Source organism: Plectropomus leopardus, chromosome 15, assembly GCF_026936395.1.
Source record: "Plectropomus leopardus strain MGB_pleo_1.0 chromosome 15, ASM2693639v1, whole genome shotgun sequence".
Taxonomy (NCBI): Eukaryota; Metazoa; Chordata; class Actinopteri; order Perciformes; family Serranidae; genus Plectropomus; species Plectropomus leopardus.
Window position 1 is genome coordinate 15,954,299 of NC_142190.1, and position 23,200 is coordinate 15,977,498.

General features: G+C 39.4%; 1 protein-coding gene across 2 annotated transcripts in view; it reads right to left on the reverse strand.

Annotated features, from left to right (window-relative positions):
* gabrb2b (gamma-aminobutyric acid type A receptor subunit beta2b) overlaps positions 1-22,954 on the reverse strand; it is a 74,580-nt gene extending 51,626 nt beyond the window's left edge. Inside the window, exons 1-3 of one of the 2 annotated variants that reach the window (XM_042499199.2) lie at positions 22,549-22,954; positions 22,305-22,402; positions 21,579-21,646 (exon numbers count right to left, since the gene is read on the reverse strand). In XM_042499199.2, coding sequence (XP_042355133.1) covers positions 21,579-21,646; positions 22,305-22,402; positions 22,549-22,631 — 249 coding nt within the window. In that variant the 5' untranslated portion in view covers positions 22,632-22,954. Of the gene's footprint in view, positions 1-15,064; positions 15,981-21,578; positions 21,647-22,304; positions 22,403-22,548 lie in introns of those variants that run through there. The other variant, XM_088088560.1, reaches the window with a different exon arrangement.
* Between the last annotated feature and the right edge of the window lie 246 nt (positions 22,955-23,200).

Consider the following 23,200-nt stretch of genomic DNA (forward strand, 5'->3'; position numbering starts at 1 on the left):
CCTCTTCTTTACTTTTTTTAACTGTAGGAAACAGATCACTTAAAAACTCAGTTCAATGGTTTTCATTCAATCTGGCTTGAAGGAAAACCACTGGGATCTCTAGATATAGCTTTTGCAAACTAAGGAATGGTGCTGAGAGGTAGCGTTGCTAAGTAACTTGTGATATGTAATTTAATTAACATAAATGTAACTGTAATCAATTACAGTTACTGCAAAAAATATGCAGTTAATTTACAGTGACTGATCAAAATGTTGGTGATTACAAAGGGATAACATCCAAATATAGTGTAATAATAATGTAGTTTGTGCACTGATATTTAGTCATTTTTTTATGTCTTCTCTCATTACAACACATTCTCACCGCAACTTGTCACATATTGCTGCTTTCTAGTGAACTTCACGCGCATGTGAATGGTGCCCTTTGGCATCACGCACTTCCGCCAAAAGCACTGACAAAGCATTGCTATTTTACAAGTTTGGAATGAGAAAAGGCTGCTCATTGATAGCTGCTGCTTTAAAAATGTCGTAATAGTAGTACAAATGTCGTACAAATTTAGCCTAAATTTAGCATAGCTTAAAGTAAGGCTATCGGTAGCATCCATGCCTATGCCACATATTTCCGAAGACATGGGTCAGCAAAGCAGTTGGGGCAAATTTGGGTGCCACACCATCAAGGGTAGGATGTCTTAGAAAGAGTTGTCTTTACATCCAGACCAAGTCCATTCATTTGGCAGTATGAGCTCAAATTTTGAATGCGGTTTTTGACAGGTCATCTTAGTTGAATTTATAGTACCTCTCGTGTGCAAATAAAATTGAGCACATTGCTCAAAGCAACCTGAGGTTGATGTGCTTGCGATCAGCTGACCACACTACTTTGGTTGGCAATGTTGTGTAACAAGAATGCCGTTCTTTGATGGAAATTGAAAAATATTTTCCTTCTGAGATCAGAAAAGGGCTCTCACATTAGTTCAGTGTTAAGCCTTTTTTTTTAACCAGTGGTGAAAATGTCATCATCAACATAATTTATGTTTTTAGGACTTTTCAGCTTAATTGCCCAGTAAAGTAAAAATCTATATTACTTTAAATTATTTAAATATTTACATAGCTTACTTGATTTTTAACAGGGTGAGTAATCTAGAACCTATTACATTCAAATGTAACCTTGTACCAGCGACATATGACATTAACTATGTTTTTTCCAAATGTAACTTTTCAGCTACTAAACACTAAAATTGAAACTGAATTCACCTCCATTATATTGTCTAATTGGCAGACTGCACTGTCACCTCAACATGTATAAAACATGTTTAAAATCAGTCTTTTAATTTGCCTGATGACATGAATATTTTCTAATAAGACATTTTAAACACACTGATTAAAGTATTTAAAGTTGAGTTTCAAACAACAAAATAATGGTTAATAATAACTTGATATGAGCATCAAAAAGTCTTAATACCCATAGTACTCTGGAATGAAAGTGCATCTCACACAAACCCACACACACATGCTTGTCAACACTAATCCTCACAATGTTATTTGTTTTTCCAGGGAGATGTTCCTCTCCTCGTCTCACCCTAACTGACCTCTTTAACTGGTGAGGGGGATCAAGATTATAGACTTGTTTTTTCATTTCCCTGCCATTGGCTTAAAAAAACTAACAGTATTTTCTCAATAAGTCCTCTTTGTAATTGTTGTGTAAAGTTCGATATTAATCAAATAAAAGCCAGACTGACTACATTTCATTGCAGAGAAGTTACACTGCATTGTTCCACATATAATTATAAAATCTGCTACTCCACAGAAGAACAGAGGGTGATAAAACACATGAGTTGACTCCTGCCTGTTCCTGGCGAGCTCTCCCACTACTTACCAAGCAATAAAACACTTAGTACTTCAATGCCACAGACATGTACAACACACTTAGGAAGTCCTGAGAGCATTGGTGTGCAGACTATGACCACATACACGAATGCAAAAGGGTGGACATATATTTCTTGTATGAAATCTCTGTGAGTGGGAGATGTGCAAGTGGGAGAAATTACAGTGTCCATAAGGAAAGCATTTCAAAACACTTACATGCCTTGCTAACCTCTCATCCATTATTTTGTCTCTCTTTTCCTTGACTTCCCTCCCATAGCTGACAGTCTCAGGCTAAATTATTAAAAAAAACTGTTTCAGGCTTCATCTTTAGCATGGAGGCTCATACTAAACTCCCTTTAATAGCACAACAGGACACAGCATTGCTTGTGATTGGCTATATTTTTCAAACTGTAGTACTTTATCAAAAGATAGAGGGAACTACAAAGGAAGCCTAAGACCCCTGAGCAGGAAGACTGAAGGTAAGTATTTTTCTTGCTGCACTTTAAGGAACTGCACATTTCAAATTGAGCTCTAATCGCATTGCCAAATCACTAGTATATAATGTATAAGTAAAACTGCAGACAACCAAAGAACATGAAGTGCAAGCGTATCACTCAAACCAAGAACAACTGCATTATCCCTCTCAACACTATCCGCCATCCCATTATCAGCTCTTAGTGTCATGTTCACCTGCTGTGAAAACCAATCCACACCCGCCGTCTCTGCTGTTTGGCCATTATCAACTTCTTGTATTTTGACAAGCTGTGATGAAGCAGGATCTAGTCCTGTGCTCCACTGACAGCAGTTACCACACACTTTGAAATCTGTGTGATATTTCCAGACATGAGTCAAACCACAGTGACCCATTAAACAAATTATAAGGTTTTGATGAGAAGACACAACAGCAGAACCATGTAAGTAAATCTATTCCGCTTGTAAGAAACACATTCATCAATAAATGTGACTCCAAAACACATTTATCTTACACAAATCAAATACAAAGACCTTTGAAAGTGCACCGCTTTCACTTTGTTTTTGCCTTTTCTCCACACTGGCTGGCATTATGATACTGCCCAAAATGGTGTATCATGTATGATTTCATAGCATATGACATGAACTTCTATGCAGTTGCATCTGTAGTCTGTCAGACAAACATGTGTTTTCAATGGCAAATGGTTATGCTGTTGATGACTACATGTGTATTAAAAGGTGAATTGATAAAGTGCAGACGACCAGAGATTATTAGCCTGTTTGAACATGTAGCATCAGTCAAATCCCTATTAATTTAGTTTAATACTCGAACAGTTGTCTGACAAGGAAACAGAATCACTTTTGTTATGAAATCAGCTTTTTAGAAACACAACATAATCATCACAGAGAGAGAAGGCAACCAAGAAGAGTTCTCACAGAGACTGAATGGAGCAACTAACTATGTTTGTCTTTACTACAATAGAAATAAAACTAAATTTAAGATTTAGACAATGGATCAAGGATGAATGTCCAGAAATACAGTATATTTAGAAATTGTAAAAAAAAAAAAAAGAAAGAAAGAAGGAAAAAGGCACCTCTCATAATCTCAGATTGTTATCTCTTGTTTTCTTTTTGGTGATTTTAGCGTAAATATGAACTGTTAGTGGTCAAAGCAGCAAGACTTTCCATAATAAGGGGTTCATGCAAAATGTAAGCATAAATACTGCAGGAAAAGTAAACAAACACAAATAAAAAGACAAGGAGGGTTTGATAGGTTTAAGTGTATTACCCTGAGATTTAGAGATCTTTGTCCTAAACAACTTTTAAGCTTTGTTGTGCAGTGCAGGATAAAGTGTGACTGATGTTGCCCAGGTGTTTTTTTCACCTATATGTTTGGCCCTACATATGCTGTATACCTGTACAGTACACTGAAGCCTAGCATTCTGGATGACTTGATAGTGGACAGGAAGACAAAAAAGTGAAGTCTGGGACCAAAAAATGACAAACAGCTGAACAGATTGTTGTCTTTTTTTGCATTTTCTTTTCTCAAACAAAGCTCAAACCAACATCATATCATCCGTGACTTCTACCATTTCATGCACAGCCTCGAATTTATATTTTCATTTTATTTTTGATCATACTATATGTGCTATTATGGCACATTTCTTTGTCAATAGCGTTCTCATTTATTAGAACAGAATGTTCATACAAACTTTATTTTCTACTGGGCCTCCTTCCATCCCAATTCCCGTTTTTAATATAGAGATGTAATATGGGCCAATTTTGTAATTTGGACAGAAATAAACATAAACAGAATAAACATACAGATTGTTGCTCTGCATTACACCCCTAAGCCACACCCTGGAGCTGATACATTATTTTGCTGACAGCAACAACCACTAAGCCAAATATACACACCCGCACACTTACACACTTGAAGCGCACACACATGATTGCGACCTCTGTCAGGTCACTGCGGGTGGATGAGCCGAAATGAAGCAATCTCACTCCACTCACACTTTATGGGATATCATACTGAGTGTGTCAGTCTGAACATGTTACCTTGATTAACAATCTAAAAATAGGTCCCACACAATGATGAGTGTTATCCTCCAAACTTAGCACAGAGCAGCTGCTTACAAACAGGAGGCAGCGGTGGTAGTGTTTAGATGTGTTGAAAATAACATGCCTTAAGAGTTTATGGAAAATGGATGGTTTAAGTTAAACTCATCAACTGTTGCTCAATTACTGCTAAAATGAAAAAAAAAGTAGAGCCTTCATTCACATCCTTACACTTGACTCTTTCCTCATTTATCCATCCTTGACCCTTACTGATCTCTCCATACAACATACCCTTTCTTTAAAACAATTTATACATTCATAAGTGACCTTTGTGAACTATATATACTAAAATTTCTGGTTCTCATCTTTGGAGCTAAGTGTGCACATCAAACTATGAGTGTCAGGCATAATGCACCACTTTTAATACATGAATAAGCACCTGGCCCGGAGCCATATCAGCCCTGTGACTGAAAAATACTGCAGTCAACATTTCTTCAACGCCAAATAGCTGTCAGTGAATATATCAGCACTGATTACCACTACATTATTCTGTTTGCATAGACAGTGAGCCTTTGGTTTAAGACATTTAGTAATTTTGCGTTGTGTTTTTGTTAAGCCCTTCTTGTCTCTTTACGTTAACAGAGCATATTCATATTGCCCTGGGATATGAGTTAATTTAGTGCTCAAGTTGAAGCATTTTCAGCTGGTACAGACCTGGCAGCAATTTTTGGGGCTAAAAAATAAAGCCAACACATAAGTGCGGAAAACTGCAGTTCCTTAAATGGCCACCTGAGGCTGACTCCAGACGCCAGTAGATTCCCATTGACCCCCATGTAAAAATGCCCAACTTTACAACCATAATAAACAGCAACAAATAAACAGCAATTTAGGACTCTAAGCTAATTTCAACATTTTTTATATGACTCACCTGTTGATTTTATCATCAAGGCTTAAAGTTCTGCAATAGTCAAGCACCTGGCAGCTTTGAGTGAAAGGTGAGTGCCATCCATTGACAAGTCGGTACCACCCACAAAAACTTTGGTTGGGAAACTTAATCATGGAGTATTCTCAGATTTACAGGGGCGAAGCCATAGACCTCTAATTCCAGTTTTTTTTTTTCAGTTCATGACATTTAACTGAAACATTTTGGTTTTTTTTGGTCATTCATTAAAAAAACCTCTAAGGAGTCAGATGTTTAGTTTTTGCAGTAAGTACACTTTGCATAGTTAAGGGCAGAGCTGCTTAAGTGGCTGTCTGCTAGGCTTTGATATGGCCTGTGAGTCACATCCAACCCTCGCTCATCCACATCTCTACCCTCTCATCCAAATATGTTGACATGGCTCCAAAAATGCCAAAATGCCAAAGTCAAGGCTTAAAAATTGCAGTCCACAAACCAGTGGGTGACATCATGGTTACTATATCCATTACTCTAAATAGTCTACGGTATGGTGCATGTATTTGCATCAATCTGTGCCTCCCCCTTTAGTTTGCCCTTTTTTAATATTTTTATATGTTTGGTCTTCCATGTGTGAACAGCTGCAGGCTATTGGATTTTAACCTTAGATTTTAAAACATTCTGGCCTACAGTAGATTGTGTTATCACTTATGCTTGTGAAGATGTGGTAGGTATATGAATATATGTATATACACACAGTATATAAAGATTCACACATGTGAAGTTATAAGTTATCTACACATGGTAAGTAGCTTATTCATGCTGGTGTTTATCATGTACAAGTTCAAGTGAAGTTCAGCAAGTTTTACTGATTAGTTTTCACTACAACAACTCAGCCAAAACTTTGCGCTGGTGAATGTGAGTAATAACACACAAACAAACAGAGCAGTGGGGATAGTGAACTAAGAGAGGTCTCCTGAAATGGAAGGCCAGCCGATTAACCCGCTTCGATTTGTAACTCTGTCTAATCCCCCCGCAGCAGGGCCCCAGCCTTGTGTCATTATCAAACAGGCAAAGGGAACACACAAGTGAGAGAGCGAGAGAGACCAGCGAGTGAGAGAGAAACAGAGGGATGAGCGAATGTAGCAGAACAGAGGACAGGTGTGGAAATTACTGCCCTGCAATGAGCGAATGGCACAATAGCAATATGCTGTCAATTCCCCACACTCTGCCCACCGACAAGAAAACAAGATGCTGCTGTTTAACAGTTAGACCTACAGCTGCAGGGAACGGGCTGTCGTCTGATGGCCAAACATCCACCTCATCATTCACTGTCACAGGCAACAGTGAATCAGATGCCTAACTAGTGAGCTTGTTTAACCTGGGGAAATTGATTACACGCCTCCCTTCGCCTGACATTTAGAGCCCTGTTATTAATTGTACAATAAGCAGTGTCTGTAACATTAATAACGACTTAAGCAGTACATCTTTGTTGCTTCGTGACAGTGTGTGAGCATGTGTGTGTGTACTGCAATTGGTGTGTGTCATGTCATTTATCAGATGTTAGATGTGCTCAACAGATACAGATATACAGCATATATATAATTTGAGTTGTATAACAAGGCTTAAAATGCAGTAATCAGGTCTTTAGATGATCCTGATCAAACACATGAAGAATAACATACAACAAAGTGCTGCCACAGGCTTCTTAGTATGATTTAATGGAATCAGTGGTTAAGATTAAAGAAAGCTTGTTATGCAAAAGAGAAATAAAAAGATTTTCCTACACAACTAAGCCTACATCCATATCAAAGCTTAATTTTCAGTCATATAATTGTTGTTCACCACGTCCTCTTTTTCTTCCTCATTTCATCTATATGAGTCCTTTTACTATAGCAACCCACAGGGGCGCTAAATTAAGCCATGCTAGAGGCTCTGTGGGGCATATTTGGCCAAACTGGTGCTTTTAGTGAAATGACAACATGCCATAGGGTTATGTTAACCATGTTCACCATGTTAGTTAAGTGTGTTAGTATGTTAGCTCTTGCTAATTAGCAAACGGGGGGACCAAGTCAGTGTTTTGCTGGTCACAAGTAAGTCTCAAGTCTTTGCACTCAAGTCCTGAGTCAAGAGTCACAATGCCCAAGTCAAATGCCAAGTCCTAAAAATAATTATCGCTCTTAAACCAAATGCAATGCCATTTAACAGCAGTGACAATGTCTTATAAAATTTATAAAATATAAATTATAAAATTTATATTTACTTGTAAAACAAGTTTGTTAGAAGCATTCGGCATCCTCCGAGGCAGGACACTGAAGCTGATGCAGAATTCCCAAAAACTGCAGTTCATAAAATGGCCACTTGAGGCTGGCTCCAAAACAAATGCCCAACTCTACAACAGAAATAAATGGTTTTGGTCTCTATAGCTAATCTCTACATTCATGCTAACTATACGGGGGTTAATTTTTATATAAATTACCCGTTTACATCTTAATAAGGCCCAAATATCTAAGGGCCAAGCTCCATAAAGCCAAGATAATGACGGCCGAATTGCCAACCTCGACTCTTCAAAACGGCTGACGACCCCAATTTTTTCTTTTTTTTGCACATGAACAAAGATAGCTTTGGTTAAAAAAAACAAAAAAAACAAATGGTGCTCAGTAACGTACTTAAGTTCCTCAAGGTTTTTTCAGACTTGACTTAATGCTGTTGAATTGGTTCAAACTAAATCAATCATCTGAGGAATTAGGTGTTAACTTGCTGGGGATGAATAGTTCTAGTTGATGCAGGAAATTAAGGGAAATAAATTGTTTAATGGCAAACTTTTTAAACAATATACAATAAAACAATATCTTTGGGCTTGTGTGAAGGTATCAAATATTTTCAAATCAAAAAGCTCAAGTCCAAATCAAGTCACAAGTCACTGGTATTAAATCTTAGTTGAGTTGCAAGTTTTTTTTTTATTTTACTTGAATCCACATCTCTGCTAACAAGCACTTAACACCAAGTTCAGCTAAGACTGATCAAAAGTTTTGCATGCACATAATGGAGATAGAAGTTAGAGGATCCCAATGTATTCAAATTAATCCTGTGGGAAACATCTGCATCATATTTTCTGACAATGCATCCAATAGCTGTGGAGTTACTACACTCATAACCGAAGTCGCTGGATAGACAATAATTCAAGTCTGAGGATTGTAAATAAAAACCTGTAGATAGATAGATGAAGAATTGGAGAGGCAAAGCAAACAATGAGCACAATCCTGGGAAAAAATTATAACTATAAGAAAGAAAGTGTGTAGAGGTTACATACTCTGCTGGAATCTGGAGGAAAAGCACATTGAAAGAGTATTCACCAAATAAAAGCAAAAGTTTGGGCAGCTGCAGAAACCTGTTGTGCAGACTACTGATGAGATTTAAAGAGATATCTGCAGTGAGAACAGAAATAATGGCTGCCTAACGCTTCAGTCACCATTTTCCCAGACATCTTTGTACACACAGCTTATGAGATTTTGAGTGCACAAAAACCTGAGGTAATCTTGTCATAGCGACAGCTGCTCCATCTACCTCTGCTCCCTCCTCCGCCTCTAGCTTCTCTCTATTGCCTGTTTTATGAATTTTAACGTCTTTCAGATGCACCATTCCTCCCCTGCCCACCAACTGTTGCTCTCGAGTTTTACTTGTCCTGTTAGGTACCTGACTGAGTCACCTGCTCATCCCGTCGCTCCTCATCTGTACTTAGCTGCAGTATGTACAGGGGATATCACTGCCAGATTTTCTATGTTGTCTTGTTGCCTTACTTTTCTGTTTTCCTTGTCTGTACCTGTTTATTTATGGCCATCTGCCTGCCTTATTATCAACTGCCGATAACCCTCAGTATTTTGGATTTGTTTGCCCCATCTGATTGACTTTGATTCCAACTGTTACCCTGCTTACTGACAAAACAAATACTTATTTACCTACAGAATGTGTGATCTGGGATTTGTGATTATGTGTTGAAATGTAGTAATCTATACTCTGATTATATTTGCAGCCCAGTGGCCACAAGAAAATGTTTGCATCTGACATTTTTGCAAACCATGAATATGTTACATTTGCATGTTTCATATGTAGTATCAACGTTTTTAGAGTACTTAGTATTTGAAATGACTTTGTCATTGGGAGGTGAAGGAGTTGGTAGATGGCATGATAGCAACAAAGGTGAGACGGCTGCCATGCTGCAGACCGCTGCAAATTACTGTTTGAGACCAACAAACAACAACACTGACTGTTTTCTTGGTGACCCTTCGCTGCGTCTCTATGGGTGTTTTTCATTGACACATTATGCCATTTCAGAGCAATGCTCAAGCCACCAAATTTGGGTGTTTTTTGCTATCTGTTTTTCAAGATTTTTTTATCTACTCTGATCAGACTATGTCTGTGAAACTCAAGCCACAAGCTCATTTGTCCCTATATTAAAGAAGTAAATCACTAAAAATGGTTTATTGTTATATATTGTAAGTTCTTACTACAGATGCAGCACTGTGGTTTTTGGCAATTTTTTCTCAAACCAGGGTAAACAGTGCATTTGTTGAGGACTATTTTCAGTTGCGGTTTTATACAAATGTGTTGTTCTGGTGAGAATTTGTGGCAGCAGAACAACATGTGTGGGGTCCACTAAAAATGTTCATTGTAATAAGGAAACATGTCACCTGGAGTGGCTCATGTATATTTCTTAACAGTTTTTGACCAGCAGTAGAGGTCTTTGGCTCAGAGAAATTAGACTCAAATTGATAAAGCTCCTATGTTATGGCTCCAGGATATAAACCACAGACAATAAGGCAGCTTTCAGTCCTGCAGAGAACTGCATTGATAATAAATCTTTTCAAAGTGACTCACAGACTAAAGCATCATTATGACATTACATTCTTGCACTTCATCATTCAGTCACATTTTTAAATGTTTAACTCACATCCAAGTAACTAGAAAATTAATAAAGTGCTGTGAAGTAGACACAACAAAATGCCAAATCTTGAGTCTGTGCCCACGCTCAGAGCAATGAGGGTTGTTACCTGAACTTTTTAGCATTCCAGTGGCGGAGACGGGTGCTTGCACTGATGTAATGTGTAACATATGGTTTCTATCATATGCGGGGAGTTATACAACGCCACTGCTTTTACATGTATTTATCCTAGTCTGTCTTTACTTGTTTCTCATTCTCCATTTGAAAAAAACTTCCTCTTCTTTCTTTCCTTATTTTATCATCATGATTACCATTATCATTACAGCCACCACCTTCATCATCATTTACTTTGAGTTAATTGCCTCTGGTAATGAGTAAACACCTACCCATATGTTATTGTCATTGGTGGCACAAAAATCCTATTTTCAGTGTACAAACAACCCATTTAATGTCTGCCCTTTTACTGAATTTAAGTGGCACACAGCGTTATCTAAATGGATTACTAAAACTCTATAGGGAGGTACATGTATCTAAACCAACCCACATGAATAATGCAATGGTTTGTTTCAGCACTACACTCACACAGTTCATCCATTCCTCATTCGCTCCCTTCAACACCCTAGTGACTTTCTTCTGCACAAGCTTGCTGTTTTTTTCTATATTTGTAAGTAATGTATACAGCTTCTGTGTATGTTTCCTGTTTTTTGGGGGGGGTTTTTTGGTTTTTTTTTATGAATCTGTTGATAAGTGTAGCACGTTGTTCCAGATCTCTTCAGGTGGGAAAGAATAAGCCAGGTGACTTGATGAAAGGGCTGTAAAGGGAAAACTGAAAATTACACAGTGAGTGGGCTGAAAATATTTTGCCACCCAAGGTGCCTAATACATAACGGATTAAAATAGATAGCAAAAAAAAAGTTTCCTAGGAATACTAATGATACGTGTGAACATAATCCACCATCACTGAAGTAAATTAAATGGTATCATACATGATATTGCAGGGAGTGAATTACATTGGGAGCATTTGAATAATTCACAATAAATAGAAAATTCAGACCTTAATCTGCCAAATTAACTGCTGTATGACATGGTGAAAAAAAAGGGGAGAAACCTCAAGGAGAGCAGCAGAGGATGATGAGGGATCCCTCTTCCAGGACGGACAGAAGGCAATACATGTTGAATAACAAATGAAAAACAATCATGGCAAAAAGGAAAGAGAAAGAGAGAGGGAAGGAGAGGGGGAGAGAGGCACAGCAATAATGTAAACAGACGCATGTCATATTACAATAACGATAGGTGTGAAATTATTAAATGCACTGCTCTGCATGTTACGCTTAGTGTGTTGTTGCTTCATGCTGCGTGCATTACTATTAGTGCTTAAAAGCTATATGTTGTTGATTCATGTTGCCTGCATGGCTATGTTGTGCTAAAACACTATGTTGTTGCTGTGCTATTGTTTTGTACTGTTGTTCTGCTGTTTTTTGTTACTTCCCATGGCTTGTGTTCTGTCTTGGGAGTTTCTGTTTGTTGTAGCTGTTGCTGTCTTTATGGCATCCTGCTGCTGTTGTTATGTGAATTTTATCATTTTACAGGTTTCAAAACATCTTGCCAAAGGACCAAAGTTGAAAATTAGCCTGATGGCTAACACTGGCACATTTACAGAAATGTTAATTAATGTGAGTTGTCCTTGTAAATAATAAAAAGGAGAAATGAAATGAAGTTATGCTGTCTGTGGCTTTTGGTGTCAGTATCTTGCGTCGAAATCATTGACAGAGCTGCAGTGGTTGATAACTTTAGGATGAGAATGGGCTGGCACTGCACGTTGCCCCTGACCATGATGGGAGCGAAGTCAGGTGACACAGTACAGAGAGTAAGAAAGTACTTATAGGGCTGTGGTTGGCATAGTGGACCTGCCAAACAAACACAGGACTTTAACCCAGGAGACCTGGGTTTGTGTCACGTTAGACCCAAAGTCAATGTAGAGTTATGTTAAGTTATGTGCATATGTCGCATTGTCATATCATGTCAGTAAATGTGATGCGCGATACACAACTATGATTCTTTTCACCAGTAGGGGTGCTAATCTGTAAGATATCATATGAATCATATGCATAACTTTTTATGAAGAGATCACTTTTGTATGAGGATATTTTGACTTGTTCGCAATGCTTATCTTATTATCTCCAAAGCATTCAGAACGGACTAATTAAATGGGGGGAAAAAAATCTACCTGTTGTGTCACAAAACAGTCTGCTTCAGGATATCAGCCAAAAAAAAAAAGAGCTCTGATAAACCCACTGGATACCAACTACCCAGCACTGAACTAAACACAAACACAGTTAGTGACTCACTGGTGAATACAGAGAAACATTCAGCATCCTAAAAGAGGAATCTTTCCCTCAGGACTTGATTAATTCCAAAACTGGGCTAAAAGAAGTGTAAATATTGAAGTAACATTAATCGGGTGGCCAGAAACATGACTCATGCTAATGTTGCTTTGTGTCTGCTGGTTGTGTGATTTGGCAAACTGTTTTTTTTTCTTTTTTTCTTTTCATATCAACTTTGGTAGGTTATAACGTGGTTTCAGGATGTTCTGCTGCCCACGAGTGGCCAAAAATAAAAACAAATCTGATGTTACATTTAAAAGTTTTGTCAACATATGGTACAAATGCTCAGTATTCATGCTTAAATTCAGTCTCTGCCTCTGAGATTGTAGGATTGTTCTTGTGTAACTCTTAATTGGGTAATCCCTACTGTTTTACATCCTCGTGACAGCAGAGTCAGTACAGTGATTATACTGAGTTGACACTGCTAACAGGGAAGGATATAGTTAACCAGTCGTCTGATCTTAAAAATGGCAATTTTGCCCTAACTGTTTTAATTGTCGACTATTTTCTTCCCTTATTAAATATGCAATAAGGTACCTTCTTTATGCACTACGCCATAAGTCATTTGCTATCCTTTAATGTATTTCAAAACCTATTCGAGCAAGACTGATGTATCATCTATACTAAGCAGCTAGACTAAATCAATACTGTTATCATTAGAACCATAGCTTTCTTCATACATTACGTTCTGCTCCAGCTCTCTCCATTACAACACCAAGTCAAATCCTTGCTGAACCCTAGTTGTCTCTGCTCTCTCAGTTACGTAATTCGAACAGCTACTTTCCTGGAGGCTACGTTGACATACCAGTTTATGAGGAAGCATGACTGGAGAAAAGCGAGCGATTAGGATTTGGGAATGTGTGTGATAAAGAGTGTACATCCTCACTAGAGACTTTCTAAGTGTACAAGTATGTCCACGTCTGCTCTACATGGTAGCTTAATATAGACTGTGAATAAGAGAGGAGACACTGCAAAAGTCACTCCAAAGGACTTCAGTATCTAAAACTTTTAATGTCAGTTATGAGTACTGTATTACCCTTTACAGCCAACTCGAGAGTTTGATTGGTATGATTAACCATTGCACATTTCCAAAGCAAACTCATTTTTGTTTTGCAGCTTCTATTTGTGCTTCACAATACCCAAACCAACCATCTACAGCTCTGTGGATTACAATAATATCTTAAACTCTACTAAGTGCTTTATCACCCGTGATTACATCTGGGGACGAAGGTCAATCCCCATTTGCTCATTAGCTCGTTATGAGTTTTAAATATAGTGTGGAGATCATTTTTAATAGTTTGACAGTTCATTTCACAATAGGACAGAAAGTTGGAGTGTATTTATTCCGCCCCACAATTGGGATGCGTTTCAGTCTGTGAATCTTCACACATTGCCTCTACACTCTCATTAGTTACTATGCAACCATCATGGAGCAGGAGTTTGGAGATAATTTGAGCGCTGACAAAGACTGCAGAGATCAACCCTTGTGCATAATTTTGGTGAAACCCGAGCCAGACAAAAGCGTATGACCAAAGAGACAATCATGTCTCTGTCTCCTTTCAAAAAATTAAAATTAAGCTGCATTCATCATCTTTAAAGATTAATTACACACTCCATCTTTAGATTAGTATCATTAACATTACAATTAGCTGATTAAGGTGAGCTGTTCCTCACCATTGCCATTACAAAGTAGGCATTAAATGTTTAAATGTGTGCCAGAAAATCTATTTAAATCATATGGACTTCTACTTTGGCTCATCAATTTACAGTTCTGCCCACATCAGCAATAGCCTATTGAATGCTGCTGTGAAATAGATCTAGTCTGAAGTACACATGCAGACTTAATATCATTTTAAAGCTCTCGGGTCCGGATGAGATATTACGCAATACCGCATAAGTGCTTCCATGATCTTCCTTTCCATTTATTATCAAATAGTAAGAGATGATCTCTTGCCTTTCAGCCAACATCCATTATAGTGTGACCATTTGTATGATATATATTAGGTAGTAGCATATTGTAGTGTTTCATTCAGGGCCATCAGTAATGACCTGCGACTGCTGGAGCCGCCTCCCACACACACACACACACACCCCTTCACGTCAGTGACTGCCTACACTGCCACATACAAAACACATCATCTTGCTATTTGTACCACTGCATCAACACCAACACAAAAACTGATCTTAAACAATCGCAACACCAGTAGCAGCGATTGCAGCACCACCATCAGATCACCATACACGTCTCTTAGCAATCAGATTGCACATCAACACCACATGACAGAAAAAATTACCATAATATTATCACTGCATGGCCTTCGGTTCAATAAGAACAATTACATGTGCATGTTACACCCAACAATACTTATCAGATACAACCATAGCAATGCACGATGTTATATTAACCTCAACAATACAATAACTTTATCCGAGAAAAAAAGTAGCACTCACCCATCACTTGTAAATAAAATCCATCCATCAATCTTCTCTGATGAAACTTTCTATGACCTCCTCCTGCAGTTGCAGTTGCGCCTCCTGCTTTAGATGAATGAGCAGCTCCTTCTCTATGGAGATAAAAGCCAGTGCCCATAGTTGTGTTTGTCCAGTTGTATTCCTTGCATATGTTTTGATGCGTTTGAGAGCCGAAAAAGATCGCTCAACTGAGGCTACGGACACTGATATTGTTACCATCAAGCCAAGTCCCGACATACTGTCTGCAAGCACAGTGCTCCTCAGAAAAGTCAGTAGATGACTTGGGCTCTCCCGCTGAAAGTTTGTCATGTTGTACATCACTTTGACTTCAGCTCTGAGTCTGGGAAGGTCAAACTTTGCTCTGTAGCTCTCATTCAGACACCTGAGCTCTGACTTGGAAAATGTCTGCTTGAATTGTGGGAACAGTTATGAATAAAGCAATGCAACAAACAGCAGCCCCTTGTGATCTTCAAAACGCGGTTCAGGGTGCTAAAACCGGAGCTATTCCACGTCCTCAGTGGTGTTTAACAGTAAACATGACCAGCAAAACAGCTTGTTCCGCTCAGTGCTAGCTGTTAGCCACTCATAGCGGTCATGGTTGCTCTAAGTGAAATGCCGTTCAAAACCTTTGCTTGCCTTTGTAAACCCATCCAGTTTAGGTGTTGGTCTTTCGCTTGTAGTTATTTCTTTCTTGTCTGCAAGCGGTCCTCTTGAAAAAGGAACTTGAAGTAGGTCGGCAACCAGGTCGGTAGCAGCTGTAAATGTAGCGGCCATTGTTTTTGTCCGTCAGTACCTACATAGCTGGTTTGCTAACGTCAAAACCCGCCAGTTGAAGCTCAAAGCTGATGACGCACCAAAGGCTCGCGCAGCGATACATTGCAGAGCCCGAGGCGTCTTGTCACTACATATCAAAATCTGATTGGTTGACAATACTGTCACTCAAAGTTGTAATCAATTTGCAGCTCTGGGCTCCAGCAAAAGGCTAGCACTACCACATAGAGCTGGTCTGAGGAGCTGTGATGCATTTAAGTGACATAGGAAATCCTAGTACTCGTCCATGAGAAAAAAACACATATTTGTTTCGTGGATACGTCGCACACTGAAGAAGTAATTACATACATATACATTTCTATTTAATTATGAAAAACAAATTATGATTTTGATTTTGACAGGGACAGCAGAGAAAGCCTAGATGGCCCTGACAGCCCACCACTGATAGTAAGTGCCTAGTTTTCTGTGCAATCTTGATGCATTCCTAGCAGACATATACCATCAAATATGTCTTCTGTTGAGAGGTGGAAATAGCTGAATACAAAAATGGGGGGCTCTGAGTTTCACAAGTCCTTCTCCAGCAATCAATAAGCTCCTCTTGACCTTTATGTGCATCAATAATGGTATTTCTGCCTTTTGGAGGAGGATAAGAACTTTAGTTCATCCACAGACAGGAGTATTTCTTCCCTTGTGAAAACTGTTGGCTTAGGATTCAAGTGCTCAGGAGCTCAAGCAAAAGCAAATATTGAGACTTAAATGGTAGTGGAAGAAAGTGCACAAAAGAGAATTGCTGCGAAGAACGAACAAGAATGAAACTCATTTCTCTGTATGCCTTCTTTCCATTTTCTCCATTCTTCCTTTGACCAGGGCATGAATTAAAGCTCGCCATGCCACTTGCCTTGGGTCAAATGTCTAACATGACATTGGTATTCAGTGTGTATGTCTCCCTCTCTGTATGTCCACCTCTGAGTCATGCACAATGAACCCTCAGCAGCAGTAGGTACATGACCTTCTCTCCAACACCAGCATTGCTTCTGGCACTCAACATGGTTACTTGTGAATGTCAGAGCTCTCTCCCCTATCTATCTCTGTCTCTCTCTCTGTCTGTCACATACATACAGAGGTGAAAAATTTGACTTCTAGGTCTTACACGATCATATCCTATTCCTTTTCTCCCTAGCAGGCTTGGGACTCTGGCCCTGGCACCCAGGAACAAGTGACCTTTTGTGCGTATGTAATGAACGCCTCAGCCTCCTCATTCCATGCCTGGCTCCAGGCCTAAGTGACATGTAATGTAGTTTTCTACATGGTATATGACTCAATAAAACAAGCTATTCAAGCCAGCCATTAAGAAGGAAAGGCAGTGGAACAAAATTTTCCAAAATGGGCCCCTCATCCGCATTCACTCTAACATTTGTTGGTACCAATGGATGCCTCAGGTCATCTAGCTTAATTTGATACCAGTATCTTTACTATGTTTTATAAAGTAAGCCTGGTAAAGTGGGTTTCATTTGCTAGTCTGCATAGCTCCTCACTTTTGCTATGTTCAGCCACATTTAGCCTTGCCTGTCATATCTTGTGGTTCTTCACACTTTTGTTGTGGACAGAAATGTTATCATTGTAATGGTAACAACATATTGATTGATCATGAAAATATAAACTTGATCTCATTCAAAGGTCAACCTTTGACCTCCCCTGTAACTACAGGGCTTCAGCTACTGGTGCACATTTTATCTACTGACTGTAAAATAATGGGCAGAGCATGGGGGTCTGTGGGGATTTACTAGCCATCCAAAGCACTGCAGTTTTTGCCACTTGAGTATTTATGTTTCAGCTCTGGTTTTCAGGAGGTTGCAGCTTGGTTTTAACCTTAAAACATCTAAGCCAGGGGTGTCCAAACTTTTTCAATCAGGGCCAGATTAGATAAGAAAACTGGGGGCTGACTGCTTATCGTATCTGACGGGCTATTTGGAAAAAAAAAAATCAATACAAATGACACAAACACAATTGTTTCATCCTTTAGTGAAAAGTACTCAACTCTCCACTGCTTTTGAAAGCAGCTGTCCTCACCATCAACTTTACGCCTCTTTGCTGTGGCCATGCCTGCTACCTAGCAGGATATGTCTGCTGTTGGGTAACTGTTTTGTTTGCGTGGTGGTCATCTGTGTATGAAAACACATCTGTTCCGCCTGCAGAGTTCCTACTTGATACATGTCCACAAACTGTGTGATAGTGCTGCTATTGTGAGTTGAAATGAAAAATGCAAAGTGATATTGCTTGATTGACCAATATTGTGTGGCAGACCATATATAATATATCTAAATAGTCAAGCCAAGGGCCATTAAATATTGGTTCAAGGCCACAGCTGGTCCTGGGTCGGACTTTGAGCTTGTCTGATTGAAGCACATTATCTGTTGCTACCCTTTTATATGGGTTTGCTTCGGGTATTGTAAGTAACTCTGGAGAAAGATGGTCAATTGTTGAGTTTCATTCCCAGGTTGTCAAATACCAGTGCTTTGGGTTGGTAGTCGGACCGAACGACACTTAACAATAAACTATCTTTCTCCAGAGTTACATACAGCACTTTTAACTAAGAGCCCTGCAACATGCCTACGTCCAGGTTGTGCATTTGGACATCAGAACTGCTTACGTGACAAAATACTGGAGAGGACTTCATGTCCTCTGGGCGACTCACGCTTGAAGGCTTGCATACTTAGTTTGGTGACTCATCTAGAGTGAGCTAGAGACCTGTGTTGTTTCTAAATGGGTTTTCTGCTCTGTGACATTGGAAACAAAGTGCTAAAACAGATGGTTTAAGACAAACCTCTTTGCAGTTCCTTATTTTAATGGCCCCCGTGGAAATATCAAATATATACACTATGTTACCACTCGTTCATGCCTCTGCTTTTAATGCGAGGCCTTTAACAGAGAGAGCAGTGGTGGGTGATGGAAAGATATATTGTTAATAGATGCCAAAGCATGGGTGTCCCGCTCTGCCGTAATGGCTAATAGGACACTGCTGGATACATCCCTCAGTGACATCTCTCCATTATCCTCAACTCTGTTTCTCATCTGCTCTCTAAAGAAAGTACACAGGGTGGTTCTATCCCCGCACCAAAATAAGTGGCAGACAGAGAGCCAGATGGGGGAGAGGAAATGGAAGAAAGGAAAGTGCTTCTACACCAGCTGCTATCCTGAAAAGTGGTTACATTTATAGGAAGGGGAGCAGATCAAAGATGCCGAAACCATTACGCACACATGTGGCCTCTTCTTTTCATGAGACTCCAATGGGTCAGGTGGTAATGACTCCCCTTTCACATTAGAGGGTGTTTAGTGGGCCAAAGCTGACAAAGGAATGGGATGATCAAAGACGCTGCGCGGCACTGGCTTTGTGTGTTTGGATGGAGAGTGAGATTTTTTTTTTGTTTGGCCATGTGTGTGGGTGGGTGTGTGTGGATATAAGCCTCGGCCCTGACGCACTTCTGGGTGAAAGTAATGAAGCTGGGATATACTCTACTTGTTTTTCTGAAAGTTGCAGCTCAGAGGAAATGAGAGCAGTAGAGAAAATAGTAAACAAAGCACAACAAACTTTGGAGTGTCACGTACTACTGTGTACTGTGTACTGGCAACACCATGGCTGCAAATCTCACTTGCACCCTCTTCCCGCACCCTCTTTTGGATTTCACTTTCTCTACCTAGGGCTATAAATAACGATTATTTTCACTATCAATCTTTCTCATGATTATTTTCTTGATTATTGTTAAGCAGTTTGGTCTATAAAATGCCAGAAAATGACTGGAAATGTCGACCAAAGCCTAAAATGGTTTCCTCAAATTTCTTGTTTTATCCACAACACAAAGATATTCAATTTACTGTCAATGAGGAGTAAAGAAACCCAAACATTTTCACTTATGAGAAGCTGAATCAGAGAATTTTGACTGTTTTCCTTAAAAATGACTCAAATTAGTTAACTGATTATCAAGTTAGTTGACGATTCATTTCATAGTTGACAACTTATCGATTAATAGTTGAAGCTCTAGCTCCATGCTATTTTAAAACAATCAATACCCCTTTTATTTGTTGCCAAGCACAATTTTGTGGTCATGTAACTCATTTATATACTGTTGGGTAGTTTAATTTACAGCATGACAATCATATTCTATAAAAGCATCATATATTTGTAGCGCTGATGTCCTACGAAACCTGGGATATCTTTTAAAAGTCAGCTTTTATATTGTTAGAAAAACAGCCCCGTTTTTGACTGTGACAATGCATTTTCCAGCAGATCCAAGAGGGTTTTTAAGAGATTAACATTAAAAAAATCATTACCCTCAATCTCGCTGCAAAATGCTAGATATGAATAGGATGAAACAGATCCTATGCATTAGTTGATTAGGGTTAGATACAATACTGTCTTACGTAATACTATAGTATTTCATTCCTGGAAATACATCCAATGTCTACCCTTGCAATATACATTCTAAACTTGCATGTACTCACACACACATGCACAAGCACAACATAGCAGCATCTGTCAAGCTCTTGCATTGGTTACACAGGTAAAACATGCCTTTAATTATGAATTCCAGGCCTCCGTGGAGGACTCTGTAGACCTGCACTGTGGATGTGAGCGCCTGTGTGTGCAGATGTATTTGCCTGTGGTTGGTCTTCTGGGTAAATACATGCAAATAGACATGGTGTTATGTGTTTCCTCATCTCATCCCTACACATCAACATAGTCAACAGGAGCACAAAGATAACAACATGAGCAACAGCCTTTGGGGTGCTGCTGCCAAAAATATTTCAGTGTTTAATCATCCCATGATATCACAACATGACTCATATCACAGCTAGTAACACCAAACACAACCACAACAGCAGGACACATCTGTGCAAAACGGAAATAAGTTGTAAATAAAAACAGTGGAGGTCAATGACAGAAAGAGTGTGTTAGAAAAGAGAAAGCTGGCAATGGACCTATCAGAATCTCATGCATATTACCATAAATATCAATTTTTGCTCACCTTGTCAATTGTGCCTTAAGTGTCAAGAGTGACCTTCCATGATGATAAAATGCAGCCTTGAGTTTTCTCTGCAAACTGAGCTGCAGTTCCACCAGCTCATCACTAGGAGGTGCACTTGTATGAAGCAAAACTTAAATCTCCACACTTCATATCCACAGCAAGTTCCTCCACTGTCACTATTTCTAGTTAAGCCTAATAAACCAGCAATAACAAGCAATCTAAAAACATTTCTCATAAAGCAACATATATGTCAGTCTGAAATGTTGCCAAGCTTGAGAACTGGGCTATAACTTCCACCTATAGGAAAGATGTGATTGGATTGAACTTTAATTTCCCCCAAATCATTGATTTAGTGAAGTTAGTGATGCTTGGCTGTGTGCCTGCTCAGCAAATTAAGCAGCAATCATCTTAAGAGGCCCAAAACAAATCGACAAATGTCAATCAATTCCAAAACCCTGGAGAGGTTGATGTCATGCCACCAACCCCCAAACAAAACGATCATTGCCTTTGAGTCCTCAAACCCACAAGTCGATGCGAGTGATCGGAGGAAAACACACATTTACATAGAGCTGCTTTAAGAGGGGGGTTCCCCCGGTAGTTTGGGAGGGTATTTCCCCTGGTAGGTTTACGCTTAGCAGGGATCATTAGTGTAGAGTGGTCACCCATTGTCAAAGTGGACGTGATAATGGCCTACTTACCATATTGACTTCTGACACCATGTCTATGCTGGCTATGTCTATATTCATCCCCACTCCAACCGGAGCACCTAGGGCAGATCAAAACAACGGTGAGCAACACTGTACACCAGGTGCAGCCTGTGTGATTCACTGACACATTCTACGCTTGATAATGTGTGCGTGATGAAAACACAGATTAACACTTGTGAATTTAGCTGTTGTCAGCCGGATAACAGTTTACAGTGGTCATTTTTGGGATTAGATGCGCTGAGCTGCGGTCAAAGTGCTGGTAATTCCCCTAAAAGTTGTTGACATGAAATCACCTATAGCCATAAATGTGTTTCTGTCGCAGGAAACACCTGAATTTGATCATGAATAGAAACAAAAAAAATGGCACATAATTATTTATAATGCCAGCAAACGTGCACTGAGAGTTGACAGACATATTTTTTTTAACTGTAGCGATTTTTCATTCAAATAAATGAGCTAGTGTTTTCTTTTATCGTTATCACATCAGTCATGTGTTCTCCTTTTAAGTCGCTATACTCTGGGTTGTTTTGACACATTTTACCTCAATTGTATCACCTAATATGTCACAGACAGTGGCAGGAGTCGATAAAAACGTGTCTTACTTTCCGAAATTAGAAACAAAATTGAGTTATCGGTGATTATTTACACACTGTACTATTATATGGGCTGACAAGGCGCAAACTCGGACAGAGTTGGTGATAATACGAGTTCATTTACCTCCGAAATCTGGCCTCAATCGTATATCATAACCTTTCAACAGTCTATCCACCGTTTCTTTTACCAAAGACATATTGCTAGGGTCATTGACACCGGCACTATGGAAGAAAAAAAGAGAGAGAAAGGTGCACAGCAGATTTAAATAAGAGACATTCTTGGACCATAAAGTGTCCAAGTATTTTCCATGCCGTCTGTAACACTTGGAAAAAAAATGAGTGGAGCATCCTCCGACCCTCTCACTTACCTTTGGGCGCACACCGCGGTCACTACGAGAGGAAACAACCAGACGCAAAAACACCTCATCCTTCTTTTTCTAAACACTGCCATACTTGTGTTATATATATTTTTCTTTTAGTGAAGACAGACGAGGTCCAACTTATTCTTGCCAGTGCAGTAATTCCAATGCCGGGCGCATGCGTATTACCGACCACAACATCAAGAAGCAGCGCTGCTGCTGATGGTAGTGGCAGATGTAGTACCCCTGCCACGGAGGAAATTTAAAGGAGAACCAAGAGTACAAGTTACTCAGGGGCACACGGGGGTCTCCCTGGTTTCTTTACACCCAGTGTGGGTATTTCAGAAGCAGTGACCGTGACGGGATAGTTGGTGGTTCGAATCCACGGGGGCGAGGTGGAAAATGTGGGTGGGGTTGTCTCTCTTCTTTCGCTCTTTAGACACCCGTCAACCAGCTCATCTAGTTGTCCCTGAGCAAGGCACTTAACCCTGGTGCTCCGACAGAGCTACCCGGGGGATCCCAGATGTAGTCTGGACGAGACAGCTCTTAGTGTAAATGTATGTAACTTACTGAGCGTGAAGCAGAGCAACACTAGAGAGAGCGTTCAACTTTTAGGAATCAATACGATTTTTCAGCTGACTACCAACCCAAACTTTTACTT